Source organism: Phacochoerus africanus, chromosome 1, assembly GCF_016906955.1.
Source record: "Phacochoerus africanus isolate WHEZ1 chromosome 1, ROS_Pafr_v1, whole genome shotgun sequence".
Classification (NCBI taxonomy): domain Eukaryota; kingdom Metazoa; phylum Chordata; class Mammalia; order Artiodactyla; family Suidae; genus Phacochoerus; species Phacochoerus africanus.
Window position 1 is genome coordinate 218,115,435 of NC_062544.1, and position 18,204 is coordinate 218,133,638.

At 40.7% G+C, this 18,204-nt stretch overlaps 1 protein-coding gene across 3 annotated transcripts in view; it reads left to right on the forward strand.

Annotated features, from left to right (window-relative positions):
- The window catches only part of HSPBAP1 (HSPB1 associated protein 1), a 66,201-nt gene that overhangs the window by 32,491 nt on the left and 15,506 nt on the right, over positions 1-18,204 (forward strand). For all 3 annotated transcript variants that reach the window (XM_047790775.1, XM_047790760.1, XM_047790768.1), the window contains exon 4: positions 17,933-18,069. In XM_047790775.1, coding sequence (XP_047646731.1) covers positions 17,933-18,069 — 137 coding nt within the window. The remainder of the gene's footprint in view (positions 1-17,932; positions 18,070-18,204) is intronic.

Here is an 18,204-nt window from a genome sequence, read left to right on the forward strand (position 1 = left end):
TTCAGTAGATGCTTTCTGAATCCAGAGTCTATACCAAACTTACTGTTTACTCATTTTTAAATGATAATTTTGAGGTAATTTTTAAATAACCTTAATTGTGATTATTTTATGGATCCTTAACCCTGGACTTTTTAGCTATTATAGTTTACTTTTAGAGTATTTTATTATATTTCTCATACCTGAACTCACTCTGTAGACTAGTACTGTATTACTCCATATTTTAGGTAAAAACATTATAATGGTAATATTTATCAAGTGCTTATACTTGGTGCTCTTCTAAGTGCTTTAGCTGTATAATCCTCACAATCATCTATGATTGAATAATGCTCCCTATTTTAAGAAAAAAAGAGGCACAGAAAGGTTAGGTAAATGTTTTCTGCAATTACACAACTGAGAAAAGAGTGACGTTCGCAGTCTGCCCCCCAAGCCTTACCTGCTGCCCTGTGCGCCTTCAGAGGGTCCCCATGCATTGAGTTCTCTGGGGACGCGGCAGCTCATGGCATGAAGGACTTCCGTCTGTGTGGAATCCAGGCTCACTCTGCCTTGGGTGAGTCTCTCATCTCACCCCATCTGTTGTTCTGACTCAGCCCAGGCCCGACAGCACTGTGCAGACATGTAACCTATTCATTAAGTGGGGACATAAAAGGCAGCCTTTTGGTGATGTGCTGGAATTCTGATTGAGCCCTTATAAAATCGGATATTTTTCGTGGAACGAGGTTTCTGTCAGCTCACATTATGGTGATCAGTTCTCTGGATTAGAACAGGCGAGTCTGCGATGAACAGCTGAGTCCATTAAGATTATGTCATTTTTTATCTCAAAGTTTTCTGAGCTCCAAGTCTTCTTACATCAAAGTTACCCAAGTTGTTTTACTTCAACCACTGTAATTCATTCAGTCACTAAGTCTTACTGCTTATTGTTTCAAACTTTCTTCCATATGTCTTAAAATGGTGGGTAAATGTTAAACCTGATAAAATTTTAAAATATTTCATTTATTTAAAATAAAATTAACTCATTGTATGTGAGCATAAATGACATTTTAACAAAAATGATTGTATTCGATGTTTTAAATGTTAAGAGAGTAGGGGCATTGTTTTACATTCTTGTAATCTCTTTAATGTCTGACTTAATAGAAGACAGCTGGTTTCTTCTAGCTGCTGCTTCAGCCTGTTGCGATTTGTTGTTTGATTTGAAGCGTATTAAGAATACCTTGCTTCACACGCATATGCAGCTGAAAAAGAGCATTTTGACAGCCTTTCTAGATAATTGAGGGTTTTTTTTTTAATAGTCTGCCAAATTTGAGCTGTTTCTACCACTAGGGTAGTCTCTTAAAGGTTCGTTTGTTGTAATACAGAATATGAAGCCATAATCAACGAACCCTTTGTACTCTTATAGTAAAATCCATTGGTCACTCTTGCACATTGGTTTACTAAGTTATGTAGATTTTCCAAATGTGGATGTGTTTTTGTTGTGATCCACACGGGAAGTCCATGGATGTGTTTTTGTATACTTCATTATTAGAAAAAAGTGACATTTCTTTATATCACCATTCTCATCAAAAAAGTCTCTTGAGGAGTTTCCTGGTGGCTCAGCAGATTAAGGAGTCAGTGTTGTCACTTCTGTGGCTCGGGTTGCTGCTGTGGCGCAGATTCCGTCCTTGGCTCTAGAACTTCCGTGTGGTATGGATGAGCCAAAAAAAAATTTTTTTTGAGTTTTAGGAAGCTTCCAAGCTCATGTGTTTCAAGTTATAAGTTTCCAAGTTCATTTTTATTCTATTCAAAATATTTTCTAACTGCCCTTATGATTTATTCTTTGACTTGTTGATTATTTAGAAGTATAATAATTAGTTTGCAAATATTGGGAGATTTTCCAGCTATCTTTCTGTTATTGATTTCCAGTTTAATTTCATTGTGGTCAGAGAATATACTTTAGTCCTTTTCTTTTTCTTTCTTTCTTTCTTTTCTTTTTTTTTTTCTTTTCTTTTTAGGGCCACACCTGCAGCATATGGAAATTCACCGGCTAGGGGTCAAAACAGAGTTACAGCTGCTGGCCTACAGCTGCTGGCCACAGCCACAGCAATGCAGGAGCTGAGCCATGTCTGCAACCTGCAACGCCAGATCCCTAACCCACTGAATGAGGCCAGGGCTCAAACCAATGTCCTCTTGGATACTAGTTGGGTTGGTTTCCACTGAGCTACAACGGGAACTTCTGATTTCGGTCCTTTTAAATGTATTGTTTTATGGTCCAGATATAGTCAGTTTGATAAATGTCCCAGGTGCACTTGAAAATAATGTGTTTTCTGCTGTTGTTGTGTTTGATAAATGTCAAATAAGTCAAGTTGATTGTTCAAGTCTCCTTCCTATCTCCTTCCTGATTTTCTGTACCCTTGTTCTACCTGCTATATAGAGACAGGTATTGAAATTTCTCAACTATAATTGTGGATTTGCTTCTTTTTCAGTTAAGGTTGGTCAGCTTTTGTTTTGTTGTTTTGAAACTAGTAACTGTTTAGGTTCATACACATTTAGGATTATTATCATTGATCTTTTATCAAAATGTGATCATCCTCTCTTTGCTGAGCTCTTCCTTCTTCTGAGGTCCACTTTGAAGTCTGCTTTGTTTAGTTTGCCCTTGGCTAGTGCTAGCATGAAAAAGGAGTGCTTGCTCTATGATTCTACTTATGGGAAATTGCAGAATTTGCAAACAAATATGTAGTGACAGAAAATAGATCAGTAGTTGTCCGAGAATGGGGAAGTGGATAGAGGTTACAGAGGGTCGCGGGGAAGCTTTTAGACATGATCAAGTTGTCATCTTGGTTCTAGTGGTTTTGGAGTTATATACATATGTAAAAACTCACCAGATTTTACATTTTAAATATATGCTGTTTATGGTACATCAGTTATACATCAATAAAGCTATTTAAAAAATATAATACTGGAGCTCCCAGTGTGGCACAGCAGAAACAAATCTGACTAGGAACCATGAGATTTCAGGTTCGATCCCTGGCCTCTCTCAGTGGGATAAGGATCTGGAGTTGCCGTGAGCTCTGGTGTAGGTTGCAGGTGCGGCTCGGATCTGGCGTTGCTGTGGCTCTGGTGTAGGTTGGCAGCTGTAGCTCCGACTAGACCCTTAGCCTGGGAACCTCCTAGCCGGTGCTGCCCTAAAAAGACAAAAGAGAAATATAGATATAGATATAGATATAGATAAAATACTACTAGTACACTTTGGTTGCACAGCTTAACAGCAGCAGTTTTATTCACCATTGTTTTTGTGCCGTCAATGCAATGTCAACGCGGTGATAGGAAAATAGCATCCTAGTAGTTATATAAAGTAATTTCCACCTCACTTATTCTCTGAAGGGGTCTCAGAGATCCCCAAGGATCTCTGCAGCTCTATGTTAGCCACTTTGAGACCCTCTGATCTACATCATTACTTCTGAAATTGAATCTCTATTGCTCTAGTTCTGACTCCTCCACTAATTAATTCTAAAACAGTTTCTTAAGAAGATACATTTGAAGGCATGTTCCAGATTAAATACTGAAATACGTTCATTCTACTCACGTTCCATGACTTTAAATTGTATAAGGATAATAACATTCAAGACTTTCCCCAGTGTGACTGACACAATTCATCTCCTCTGCCTAAGTCCCTGTCTCGTCTCCTTGCAGAGTGCTGGACCACTGGGCACGCTCTCGTCTTCTGGCCTTTGCCCCTGCTCTTAAGGGCCCAGCTCACCAGTTCAGAAGGTGAAGCCTTCTCAACCACTTATACTCCCATCCATCCCTTGCCTTCATTCCCATATGTTTTATTTGGATTGTTATTTAAATGATGCATGACGTAGAATTACCTGTGTCTTGTTCCTCTAACAACATTGTAAGCTCCTTGGAAATAGGGACTATGTTTTATAATTTTTTATTATCCCCAACTACTAATAGAGTGCTGAATACATAATGACTATTTGAATGATTACGTAAGTGTATTTTTTTTCCCTAGTCTTAGCATTTCTTGTTTTGATCTTTGTTTGGTCTTCAGGGCCCTTCAGAGAGTGTTTTAGCTTAAACCCCAGCTTCACCTTTGTCCAGTTTTCTGTGGCTTCTAAGTAATCATTGTAGCATTTGTTAATAAGAAATTCTTAGCTCTGTTTGAGGTTCTACTAGTTTTATAGGTTTTTACTTATAGTCTTTACTTAAAGTTTCTATCAATACTTTTTTCCACAAGTTAAATGCACTCGGTGATAAATATGTAATGATAAATACACTGGTAAATATATTGGAATTATTGGAAAATATCCTTTAGCCTTAAAGATAGCCAAAAATCATGATTGTTGACTTTCATGTTTGGCAAATGAAATGTCTCATTGTTTTTTAGGGTTTAGTAGAGCATTTATTTGGAACATTTTATTATTTACTTTAAAAAAATTTTTTATTATAGTTGATTTACAATGTTCTGTCAATTTCTGTTGTACAGCAGAGTGACCCAGTTATACATATATATACATTATTTTTCTCACACTGTCTTCCATCATGTTCCATCACAAGTGATTAGATATTGTTCACTGTTCTATACGGTGGGATCTCATTGCTTATCCACTCCAAATGCAATAGGTTGCATCTACTAACCCCAAACTCCCCGTCCATCCCACTCCCTCCCCTGCTTCTTCCCCCTTGGCAACTGCAAGTGTGTTCTCCATGTCCATGAGTTTGTTTCTTTTTTGTAGATAGGTTCATTTGTGCCATGAATTAGATTCCAGATATAAATGATATCATAATGGTATTTATCTTTCTGATTTCACTTAATTTAAGAGTCTCTAGTTCCACCCATGTTGCTTCAAATGACATTATTTTGTTCTTTTTTATAGCTGAGTAGTATTCCATTGTGTATATATACCACATCCTATTGTGAATAGTGCTGCAGTGAACATAGGGGTATGTGTATCTTTTTCAATGAAAGTTTTGTCCAGATACATCGCCTGGAATGAGATTGCTAGGTCATATGGTAGTTCTATATTTAGTTTTCTGAGGTACCTCCATACTGTTTTCCATAGTGGTTGTACCAATTTACATTCCCACCAACAGTGTTGGAGGGTTCCCTTTTCTCCACACCCTCTCCAGCATTTGTTATTTGTTGAATTGTTAATGATGGCCATTCTGCCAGGTGTGTATGTTTTGATTTGCATTTCTCTATAATTAGTGATGTTGAGCATTTTTTCATGTGTCTGTTGGCCATCTGTATGTCTTTGGAGAAATGTCTATTCAGGTCTTCTGCCCATTTTTCAATTGGGTTGTTTGTTTTTATGCTGTTGAGTTGTATGAGTTGTTTGTATATTTTGGAGATTAAGCCCTTGTCAGTTGCATCATTTGAAAGTATTTTCTCCCATTCCGTATGTTGTCCTTTTTTTTTTTTTTTTTTTTTAATGGTTTCCTTTGCTGTGCAAAAGCTTAGAAGTTTGTTTAGGTCCCATTGGTTTATTTTTACTTTTATTTCTGTTGCTTTGGGAGACTGACTTAAGAAAACATTTGTATGGTTGGTGGCAGAGAATGTTTTGCCTATGTTCTCCTAGGAGTTTTACTGTGTCTTGTTTTATGTTAAAGTCTTTAAGCCATTTTGAGTTTGTTTTTGTGCATGGTGTGAGGGTGTTTATTCTCTACTTTAAAAGGAAGGTAGGGAATTTGTGACCATACCATAAAATTTCTTTATTTCTGACTCTTAAGGTAATAATGACAGGTGTCACATTCTATAATCATTAACAAGTATCATCTTACTTGAAGATGTTTTAAAAATCAACATACAGCAAAAGGGATTTGCCCCAAGAATGTTTCCCCAGGTAGTATCCATTTTCTATTGTGATTCAGATTGACTGCTGAGGGGTTAGGAGCCTAGTTAAGTCACCAGGGCACAGAATCTCAAAATGCAACACATGGAAGATTAGTTCAGCTTGTTTGGGGCTTTATAACATAGTCATGAGAATATGTTGAAATTGAGCCAAGTGGTTTGGTAATGTTTAAAGGAATTTGATGGCCACTGATACTTTTTGATGAGGCAAATTGGAATCTAAGAATTTGGATATTTATCCAAGCCTGTCTGTGGCTAGAGTTAACTACATCTTTTCTGTTTATGTTATTGAAGATAATTTTCTCAAGCGGAAAAACACCTTAAGTACTCAATAATTTATAATGTTCATTTAAAAGGCTGTTTGAAATATTTATCCTGTTATAAGTTGTACATAGCAATTATAGTTAATTGTTTTAAAGTTCCATTTTTACCTTTTTTTCTTTTTTTACTCAGATGTAAGTTCGACTCAGTTTTCCTAAATTTATGATCTGGGCATGGAGTGTAAATAGAATGAGATGACTTTTATTTTTTTGGCCGTGCCAGGGATCGAACCCATGCCACAGCTACAACTTGAACTGCTACACTGACAACGCCAGGTCCTTAACCCGATGCATCACAAGGAAACTCCCAGAATGAGGTGATTTGAATATGACAGACTCAAATTAACCATGACCATAAGTCACCCAAACAACATGTATAGGTAAAAGAACAAATAGGTTTTTTTGTTTGTTTTGCTTTTCAGGGCTGCACCTGTGGCATATGGAAGGTCCCAGCCTAGGGGTTGAATCAGAGCTGCAGCTGCCAACCTACACCACAGCCACAGCAAATGCAGGATCCAAGCCGTGTCTGAGACCTACACAGCAGCTCATGGCAATTCCAGATCCCCAACCCACTGAGCGAGGCCCAGGGATTGAACCCACCTCCTCATGGATACTAGTTGAGTTTGCAGCCCACTGAGCCACAACAGGAACTCCAAGAACAGATAGTTTTGAGCTGGGGTGTTCTTAGAGCTTAGAGCTTACACTGGCTCATACTGAATCTAGGCTCTGAGAACACTCTAATTCAAAATACACTATCTTTTAGAATTAAACAACTTAGGAGTGAATTATTTTTTGGTAATAGTAGGCTTTTAAAAGCCACTCTCCCATATTACCTTACCAGTTTTTCTTAAATTATTTGGTTAAAACTGTAAAATTGTAGAAGATTTGGTTACTTGTAGAGCATCTTTACAATGGTGTTTGCATCTGCAGCAATTATTTAACTTGTTAATTGGAACAGGTTTAGGAGCTACTCAGTTTCAGCATCATAGTACATCCAGTTACCTAGATCAGCAACTCAGCAGTTTTTGGACATTTGTTGTGCTCTGTTAGGTACCAGGAAGGCCAACTTGAATAAAAGACTTAGTACCCGTGGGACTTTAAAGTTGAATGTGGAACCAAGCCTTAAGGCAGAAAAGTATAAAATGTGCTATTAGAATTTAGTACTTTTTCTAACATTATTTTATCATTTAAATTATTGTAATAGTTTTGGAATATCATACATAATCAAGAACATTGAAGCATATACATTTTCTTGAGCTTTTTAAGTTACAACCAGATTTTTAGACTCTCTTATTTAAAATGTTGGAGGGAGTTCCTGTCGTGGCGCAGTGGTTAACGAATCCGACTAGGAACCATGAGGTTGCGGGTTTGGTCCCTGCCCTTGCTCAGTGGGTTAAGGATCCGGCATTGCCGTGAGCTGTGGTGTAGGTCGAAGATGCGGCTCGGATCCTGCGTTGCTGTGGCTCTGGCGTAGGCCGGTGGCTATAGCTCCGATTGGACCCCTAGCCTGGGAACCTCCATATGCCGCAGGGGCGGCCCAAGAAATAGCAAAAAGACAAATAAATAAATAAATAAATAAATAAATAAAAATAAAATGTTGGAGATAGTTTCATAAAATAGTTTTTTAAATTGATCCTCATTGCTGTTTCATGTGCCTTCAGGAATCCAGTTTCAAAATATTGGGAATAACGGAAGTTAAATAAGTGGTTGCTTGGGGCTAAGGGTGGAGGCCGGCAGATTGAAAGCACCGGAGTAAAGAGGGAACTTTTTGGGGTGGCAGAACTATTCCTTAACTTGATCATGATGGTGGTTACACCGGTATATTCATTTGTCAAAACTTGTTGAATTATAGTCTAAAAGTGGATGCACTTTATTGTATATAAATTTTTCCTCATTAGAATTGATTTAAAAAGAAAACTAGGCAGAAAATAGGAAATTAGTGGAAAATGTTTCTAAATATTTCCCTAGGTTGGTATTTAAGCAGTATCTCCCAAACTAACTCTTTTTTTTTTTTTTGTCTTTTTGTCTTTTCGAGTGGCATATGGAGGTTCCCAGGCTAGGAGTCCAATCGGAGCTGTAGCCGTCGGCCTACGCCAGAGCGACAGCAGCGCAGGATCCGGGCTGCATCTGCGACCTACACCACAGCTCACGGCAACGCTGGATCCTTAACCCGCTGAGAGAGGCCAGGGGTGGAACCCGCAACCTCATGGTTCCTAGTCGGGTTCGTTTCTGCTGTGCCACGACAGGAACTCCCCAGACTAACTCTTATTTTCAAAAGTACCCCAAAATTGCCTTGTCATCCTTTGTGTCCTGTTTTTTTATTTGGGAACTATGCCATGTATACAAGAAATGAAATCATTATTATTTATAAATTATATATATGTTCAGGACACCATGACAAGACAGGATCATCCAAAGGAAAGAGGAGAACAAAGAAAGTGTCTGTCCTGTTTTTGTGTTGTGAACCAAGTTCATTTTCATTGGCCAGCCAGTTTTCAACTATGAGTAAATGATGAATTTTGCTTATAATGCTCATTCTTTACAGAAACTGTGTGATATTTATATTCTTTCCAGTCTGAAACACTGTAATGTGTTTATCTCCATCCCATTTCTCTTAGGTGTCTTTAAACTTCAGATGAATTTCCCAGAATCTAGGAGGAGGCCAGGTTGGGGCTGATAGGAAACCATTGGGTTTAGATGGAGGGAAGGATGAAAAAGCTGAACTGAATTCCTCATTAATTCCTTTAAGTACTGGTGTAACATTTGATGTTATTTTCTTCTAGAATTACCCCTAACCACTAGAGTGTCTAATGGACTCCTAAATTACAATGCTGCAGCCCTGCATTAGCACTTCCATAATAACCATGGTCTTACTCTTTAATTAAAGAGTTGATTATCTAGACATTTTGGCTCTTTTACTCTTTTGTTGTCTTTTGTCATTTTTCATTGTTTGTGTTCTGCACATTTTATTTGTGTATCAGTTGTTTGGACTCAGAACTTTTTTTTCCTGGAGGGACAATTCACATCTTGGTGGTTAGTTCTGCAGACCATCCTAGGGAAGCCTACAATATTTATAATACGCTTGAAGAATTGTACCATGGAACTCTCCCTACTTATGCCCCATAGTGTCTGCAGGAGTATTTCTTCAAGGATATGTTTCTCTGATATAGAATTTAGCACTAGCATAAAGTGCATACCTGAGATAAAGGCTCTGACAGAATGGGATTGTTGGGGAAAGACAGGGTTCCATGGGTTAACCTCCTGAATCAGTTTGGCTCAGGCTTAATTGCTTACAACAGAAACCCCAGAATAGAAGCTGCCTAATAAATGCATAATGGTAATTTTTTTCCTCACGTAAGGAAAGTTTGGAAGTATCCTAGCCAGGGCTGGAATGGAGGCTTTATCCTCCCAAACAACTCAACCTCTTCCTGTCTTTCTGCTCTGTCTTTAGCATATGGCTTCCATCCTCAAAGCCACCTTGTGTTCCAGCGAGCTATCGCACTGCGTTTCAGAAAGGAGGAAGGAAGGGCAAAAGTGTACTCTCAGCTCGCTGCCTCTCTTTTAAGGAACTCTCCCAGAAGTCCCACCCAGAAACTTCTATTTAATGGTTAGAACTTAGTCTCAGGGCCCCACTTAACTGCAAGGGAGGCTGGAAAATAGGATGTCTTTTGGTTGCGCCTGTTATCGCTCTGAATAAAATTGGGGATGAGATATTAAGAAAGATGAGCAATTTCAGCCACACTCCATTCGTGGAAAGACATGGAAAATGAAGCAAGATTGACAAAGTGAAAGGAAAATACCATTATTCCAGGGTGTCTACAGGCAGCCAGTGTAGGAACTAGAATTACAGCATTAGAGGGAGGGGTCCAAGAATGAGTCTGTACTGCCATCTGTAGTGCATGGCCAGAAATGTCCTTGCTGACAGGAAAGAAGGGCTTCTGAAGCAGAAGGAGTTCTTAGGCAGCAATAGGGCTAACAATTTCAAGGGGAGGCCCTATGGCCAAATGCCTGGGGCAGGATGATTGATGGTGTTTTTATTTAATGGACAAGTTGATAGATTAGCAACCTGCTATACTTCTCACTGAAGCAGTGGAAGAGAAAAGAACCCAGTTCACATCTCTAATTAAGTTCATTGGTTCCTTGTTGAGGGATCCGACAGAGAAGGGCAAAAGCCAAATATCAACTTTTTTTTTTTTTTTTTTTTTTTTTTTGCGCCACTCCCATGTGGAAGTTCCTGGGCCAGGGATTGAACCTGTGCCACGGTTGCAGCGTGGGCCACTGCTGCAGCAATGCTGGATCCTTAACCTGTTGCACCACACGATAGTTTCCAAATATCAACCATTCTTGACCTCTTTCTTAATTTATTGTACCGTTGTGTAATCATGATAGAAATTGCCTTCTGGTGGATTTGCGGGGAATAATTTATGTCGTTATCGCAGATGGGTTGTTTGCAGCTGGATTGTAAATTCTTGATAATAGAGATGTTTATGTCTCACATTTTTTGTGCGTCTCTATCCGTATAAGCATATCCCATATATTATCAGCCAGTGTTTGTTGGTTCAAGTAGATGTGGTATAAGCATGATTCCCAACTCCCCCAGATGTTGCATTCCCTTAATGGTCCTGAAATACAGTTTGTAGGTGATCTAATTACCTACACATGTCATTTTTCAAAATTGTTAAAATGCATTCCCCATAATGTAAAGGAGAATTTTAAAGGAAGTGATTTATAATAAACGGCATATATTTTGATGTATTAATGCTCAGTGACTGCATTAGAAACATAACAAAGTCATCAGGTCCAGGTTTGTAGTTAAGTAGACCCCCAACCAACATAACATCGTTTTGAACGGCTCTTCTATCTAGTCCAGAAACCAGGCCCAACCCTGATGCACCCTGTGGCCTGAGGTGCTGCCCCTCCAATGTTGCAGACCCCAAGGGAGCTCGCTGAGTTCTCTGTGAGACTGTCTCAGATGGCCATGGTCAGCTGCTGCTGTGTTAGGAGAACTGTTTAGACTTGGGTGTTGGCCTAGGATGACCCAGGAACCCCAGGGCCATCCCCACCAGGCCTAAATTTGCCCAAGAAGAAAATTACAGAGGCAGCAAAAGTGCCGAAGCTGAGGGTAGATAAATGCAGAAACTAGATTCAAACTCTGCTGTGTGCTGAAACCTCTGCTACATTGTGAGGTGAATACATGTTTAAGGGACAGATAATAACTGTCAAATGTAAGTGGTTATTTATTCATTCCACAGACACCTGTTTTTCAGGTACTGTGCTAGGGCTGGAGAGTCAAAACAGACAGCCTTTGTCCCCTCTCCTCGGGGCGCTCGTATTCTAGTGGAGAAGTCACACAAGTGAGTCTAACAAGTAATGGCCAATTGTAAGTATTATGAAATAGGAGTTCCCATCGTGGCGCAGGGGAAACCAATCCGATTAGGAACCATGAGGTCGTGGATTCCATCCTTGGCCTCTTTCAGTGGGTTAAGGATCTGGCGTTGCTGTCGCTGTGGCGTAGGCTGGGCAGCTGTAGCTCCCATTCGACCCCTAGCCTGAGAACCTCCGTATGCTGCGGGTGCAGCCCTAAAAAGACAAAAGACCAAAAAAAAAAAAAAAGTATTATGAAGTAAACAAAAATGGGCCAAAGTCAGTGGTAACAGGAGAAGGACTCTTGTAGATAGAGTAAGTTGGGAAGCTTTCTCTGAGGAGATAATAGTTAATAAGTTGATTCCTAAAGAATGAGAAGCTAGCCAGGTGAAGGGGGTCAGGAGCTTTCTAAGCAGAGTGAATAACACGTCCAGAGCCCTTGAAGAAGAGAGAAGTTTGCCTTTTGGGGGGGAAAAAAGTCCGTCGTGACTAAAGCTTGGCCAATGAGATGCAGAGGATTAGAGGTGTGGGGGAGGCGAGAGGGGCCTGGTCGTACAGGCTCCAGTAGAGGGCATTTGCTCTAATTCTGAGTGCAGAGCAAGGGGTGGACGGGACTTAATATTTTAAGATCACTCTTGCTGCTTGGAGGAGGATGGGTCAGACAACAGAGAATCAAAGTTCTTTGGGAGCGAGACCAAGACAGAGTGACCAGGTTCCATAGAGAGGTGGAAGGGTTCAAAGAAGTGACATTACAAGATTCTTGAAAGAGAAATGTGAAATGGGGTGTGGGAACAGCAGTGAGGACCAGCCAGGCAGAGGGAGCGGCAGGAGCAAAGGCAGGGAGGTGTGGTCCATACTAGGAGAGCAGTAGAGATGGTGCAGGAGTAGTCTCGTATCAGAACCTGCATCGCCTTTTCTGTTCTAAAATGCAGTTCGCAGGTGATGTAATCACCTCCATGCATAGTTTTTTAAAGCTATTAAAATACCCCAGCTATAGCATACAGGAGAGATCTAGGAGTTCCTTCGTGGCTCAGCAGGTTAAGGATCTGATGTTGTCACTGTGTGGCTCTGGTTACACCTGTGGCTCGGGTTCAGTCCCTGCGTAGGAACTTCTCCATGCTGCGGGGGTGGCCAAACAACAAAAACAACAGCAACAACAACCAAGCAACCAATATACAGGAGAATTTAAGCAGAAATATGTGATTTTATGTGTAAATATTCACTTGCAACTGCCCTGAAAGACATTATGAGATGTCATAATGAGATGCTGGTCCCTACCTATAAGCAAAAGGTTCAGTTTCGAAGAACTAAGATAAAATTCTATAGAATATGGTAACATATTTACCATTTTGAAATGAGACTAAGTATCTCTGTGTCTATCCATATAGAGTCATCATGATAAGACAGTATGAACACAGACTGCCATTGGTGTCAATATTGCTGACCCATATGTCATGAGTTTGGTGATTTTAATTTTTCAGAATGGTGAATAACTTGATAAAAGCTGCAGAATCCCAAAGGACATTCCTCTCTCAACTTATTTAGTAATTGTGTTTCTGGAAAATTCAGTATATGTTAAAACCAGGCAAAAATCCTTTGATGGTATGTGAAATTAGAGTTGGAGCTCTAGTCTCAGATAACTAAGATCAGATATTTTAGCATTCTGAAAATCGTACAAGACACAGAATTGTTTGTTGTCTTGATCTACATCGCTGATCCCCAACCACTAAACACCAGGTCACTTCCCCGGTGTTCATTATGACAACTGAAAATGTCTCCACATTTTTTAGCAGTACTAAAAACGACAGTACTGCCCTTAGTTTCTGCATGCGTGAAGTGGATAGAACTACCTTCTGTCACTTTAAGATTAAATGAGATGATGCATAAAATGTTAATATCAGGGCCTGTCCCACTGTAAGGATTCAGTAACCCAACAGTGATAATTTGTTAGCAGTCGAAAATAAAGTTTTAGTCATAAATAGAAGTTAGGACTGGCGATGAAGCTTTAGGAGTCATGTACATAGGTTGATTTAAATATTATAAAACATCAGGCGGAAACTTAAGATTCAGTTTAAGAGGGGTAAAAGTAGGGTCCCATGGCCTTTTCCTAAAATCGATTCAGAAAGGGATGAAGAGATATGGCTAGGCTCATAAGAGAAAGATAGTCAAGGAGTTCCCATTGTAGCCCAGGCTTATAAACCTGACTGGTATCCATGAGGATGCAGGTGTGACCCCTGGCCTCACTCAGAGGGTTAAGGATCCAGCATTGCCATGAGCTGTGGTATAGGTCATAGATGCAGCTCAGATCCTGCATTGCTCTTGCTGTGGTGTAAGCCGGCAGCTGCAGCTCCTATTTGACCCCCACCCCAGGAGTTTCCATATGCTGTAGTGCAGCCCTGAAAAACAAAAGAAAAACAAACAAAAAAAAACATTATCTGATGGTACATTATTAGTATAATGTCAAGATCACCAAATGTTGAGACCCATAGCAAGGTGCTACATAGGCTGTGTCCGGGGTTTTTTTGGGGAGCCTGGCTTTGATTTTTTTTATTTTTATTTTAAAATTATTTATTTATTTTATTTTTTGTCTTTTAGGGCCACAGCCATGGCATATGGAAGTTCCCAGCCTAGGGGATGAATTGGAGCTGCAGCTGTCCACCACAGCCACAGCAACGCCAGATCCCAGCCACGTCTGCAACCTGCACCACAGCTCATGGCAATGCCGGATCCTTAACCCACTGAGTGAGGCCAGGGATCGAACCTGCGTCCTCATGCATGCTAGTCAGATTCATTTCCGCTGAGAACTCCTGGGAGCCAGGCTTTAAGAGGGCTGTTGACAAAGGTAGTCAAGAGGAGAGGAAACTGGCAGGAAAAGTAAATGCTACTGAGTCTAGGTATTTGGGGAAAAAAAATGATCAAGGAGAAGGCATGACCATTTTTCAGATTATTTAAAGACAGCAGTTTTTGGCAGAAGAGAAAACAAACCTGTTGTTTATAGAAATCTAGGACTTTGTTCTGCAAGTTACAAGAAAGCAAATACTGATTTTGTAGTAAGTAGTCAACCAGACACTTGCTTGTTCTTTCCAGGGATCACATAGGATAGAATTTCATGGACAGAGGTGATTTCAAAAAGACTTTCCAATTCTTGAGGCGAATGTGGGAATAGACTCCAGGATGGATCACCCCCACTGGTCACCTGTTAACCTAACGGGATCACTTTTTTCTAGCAAGACCCTAGGCAGATTCTTCCTGGGCCTGCATTGATTTCAGGCATTTGACTACCTGTGAGTAGGCGAACTCACTTGGCCAGAAAGTCCCAACTCTCAAGAGCCTGTGGGGAAAGAAGTCTAATAGGTGCACTCAGGGCTGTCTATTTTCCCACCAATTTACTTTGACTTTCTCTCTGCCTCTTTCCCCCAAATGCTTCCCCCTCTGGTTTTCCCAGCTAGGTTGCAGCTGAATTTCAGGTAGTTTAAATCATGCTGATCTCATCATTCCAAAATAATTTTTTGTTTCCTTCTTTAGTCATTACTCTGTTAGATAAAAAGTCAGGGAAGCCTCATTTAAGTTTTTCTCTTTTTCTTTTCTTCCTTTTTCTTTTTCTTTTTTTTTTGTTGTTGTTGTTGTTGTTGTTTTGCCTTTTCTGGGGCCGCTTCCCACAGCATATGGAGGTTCCCAGGCTAGGGGTTGAATTGGAGCTGTAGCCTCCAGCTTATGCCACAGCCACAGCAACACGGGATCCAAGCCATGTCCGCAACCTACACGACAGCTCATGGCAATGCCGGATCCTTAACCCACTGAGCAAGGTCAGGGACCGAACCCGCACCCTCATGGTTCCTAGTTGGATTCGTTAACCACTGCGCCACGACAGGAACTCCTAAGTTTTTCATATAGTCACCCACTGCCCGGTAGAAAGCCTTTCCTTCTGTGATTCTTTCTGAAGCCGTGCTCTAGAACAGTTCCTCTCCTGGGGTCATTCCCTGACTCCCTCAAGGTGCATATGTGTATGTCTCCGAGGAAACAAGTGTTGTCATTCACTAAATTCCTAAAAAGGGTATATGTGAGAAGACTAAGGGTCACTTAAACCAGTCTCTTCTTAGGTAAGGCAGGTCCCTGTTTTTTTGTTTTTAATACTGCAATGTCTTTCAACTGCCTTTAGTTAAATTTGTGGTGAATTGTTCAACAAGGACCAGGTTAAGTGGAAGCCTCCCAAAGCTCCCTGCTTGGACCAGGAGCCCCTCTTCTGTGATCTTAGAGCCCTCTGCTTACTGGTGTCAGACCACTTGCTGCAGTGTATTGGAAGCGTCCATTTATGGGACTGTTTTCCATTATTAGATTTTGTTTTTTTTAATGGATGCACCCATGGCATATGGAAGTTCCCCAGCCAGGTATTGAATCCAAGCCACATCTGCAACAAGCCACAGCTGCAACAACACCAGATCCTTTAACCCACTGTCCTGGGCTGGAGATTGAACCTGTGCCCTCCCAGCAACCTGAGCCACTGCAGTCGGATTCTTAACCCGCTGCACCACACATCATTACATTTGAAGGAAGGGCCTGTGTTGTATTAATTTTCATATTCCAAACACTCAGCATCATACCAGGTATGTAATAGAAATATTCTCGACCTGAACTGTTTACCCATAATAAACAAATGGATTCTTCTTTCCCTCCCAAGTAGCCAGTGTTTTAAGCACTTACCCAGAGCGGGTATCTTGTTAGGCATTAGGCATCGGGAGAACAGAGGTAAGCTCCCTGCATGGAGCTTGTGGCCATATCCAAAGGAGAAATGACTTTTGCCACCCCTGGAGCTGCTGCACATGAGCCATGTGCACTGAAAGTAGTGCTGACCTTGCAAAAACTCTTCCTTTTATAACAGATATTAGTTATATGCACATACTCCGCTATTTTCATCCACTCAAAACAAAAATGAAAATGCTTTTTCTGGTTTTCCTCAAAACCATCCATTAAAATGTCTCTCCAGAATCTTCTCTTTGAATACTTGTTACTGTTTTTTCCTCTAAAAATAGAAAGTACAGATTGGAGATACTGGTGTTCTGCACATAGAAGTGATTTTTGTTTAAAAACTCAATAGGAAAAATTCATGATTTAAAAAAAAAGAGCAAAGCCATACCTTCTTGTCTGGTTCACTGGTATGTGTTCTTTTTCTTTTCTAGCTTATACCTATTTTAAATTCCATGGATTTCAGCCTATGCCCAACTACATACTGTAGTTTTCCAAATTTTATTTAAAAGCAGGAACACCCTTTCTTAAAACTTAAGTTAAATCAGGCAGAGTCGTTTGTTGAAAGGAAGAGCCTCTGCTGCTCCTCCCAGGGCCCTAAGGAGGCGCCAGGGAGTCTGGTTTGACAACCGTTAGATCAAATGGTATTTATGTGTCACACTTGGCCATGATATATCCACAGAATTAGACATAAGGAATACCAAGTTCAAAGCACTGTGTTGTCTCTGTTTTAAAGTTCTTTACACTTAAGGAGTTCATGATTTTGAGGAGCATAGCAAAAGTATTTCAAAAAATAGGTTCTGCCTCCCCCACCTGGAGACTCTGATTTAGTAGGTGTGAACTAAGGCTCCAGCCTCTGTAGTTTTAAATAACTCCACTAACCTAGGAGAAGGCTTCTTTCATGTGGTCTTTGAAGTGCAAAAAGTTAATACATTACTTATGCCTCCGAAGGCCTGCACTGCTTAAATAGGGCTTTTTGGCTTCCTGAGTTGAACTTTAGAGATTTTTAAAAAATACTTCCATTTCCGTTGCAGTCACCGTTCCTGCTGCCTGAGCCATTTCCCCTAGGTATATGCATTACTTTGTCAGTGTTTATTGTCCGTCTCCAACCTCTAAAACGTAAGCTTCATTTGGATGGGCATTTTTGTCCATCTTGTTCATTGATTCATCCCATGCTTCTAGAGCAGTGCCAGGCCTGTTGTAGGCAGGCAGTAAATAACTGCTATTAATGAGGTGATTCTGATAGGTTATTGGTTAAAAAGACTTTATAAATTTTTTTTTTTTAGGGCTGTAGGTGTGGCATATGGAAGTTCCCAGGCTAGGGACCGAATCGGAGCTACAGCTGCCGGCCTCTGCCACAGCCACAGCCACGCCAGATCCGAGCTGTGTCTGCAACCTACACAGCAGCTCACAGCAATGCTGGATCCTTGACCCACTGAGCGAGGCCAGGGATCAAACCCACATCCTCATGGATATTGGTCGGGTTTGTTTCTGCTGAACCATGACAGGAACTCCTAAAAACACTGCTTGATTTGCTCTGGAAACCTAACCTCTTCCAACCATAGCATTTTCTGTAAGAAAGTGTTCCAGGTGCCCCACACCGGATGTGCACCGTGTAACACTGCTATACTGCAGAGTTGGTTGTTCTTGATGGGCTGTGACTTTATTTTCAAAACAGGATGTGAAATGGTCTGACTTCGGGTTTCCTGGAAGAAATGGACAGCAAAGTACATTGTGGATCGGCTCCATGGGGGCCCATACACCCTGTCATCTGGACACCTATGGTTGCAACCTAGTATTCCAGGTACAAGGAAGGTAATGTGCATGTGCGTGTGCATGCATGAGAGAGAGAGAGTGTGTGTGTGTGTGTGTGTGAGTGTGTTGCACAGGCAGAGGAATGAGTACCTGGTAGGTGGCAAGGCACCCTGCTCCATCCCGTCAGTCTGTCTC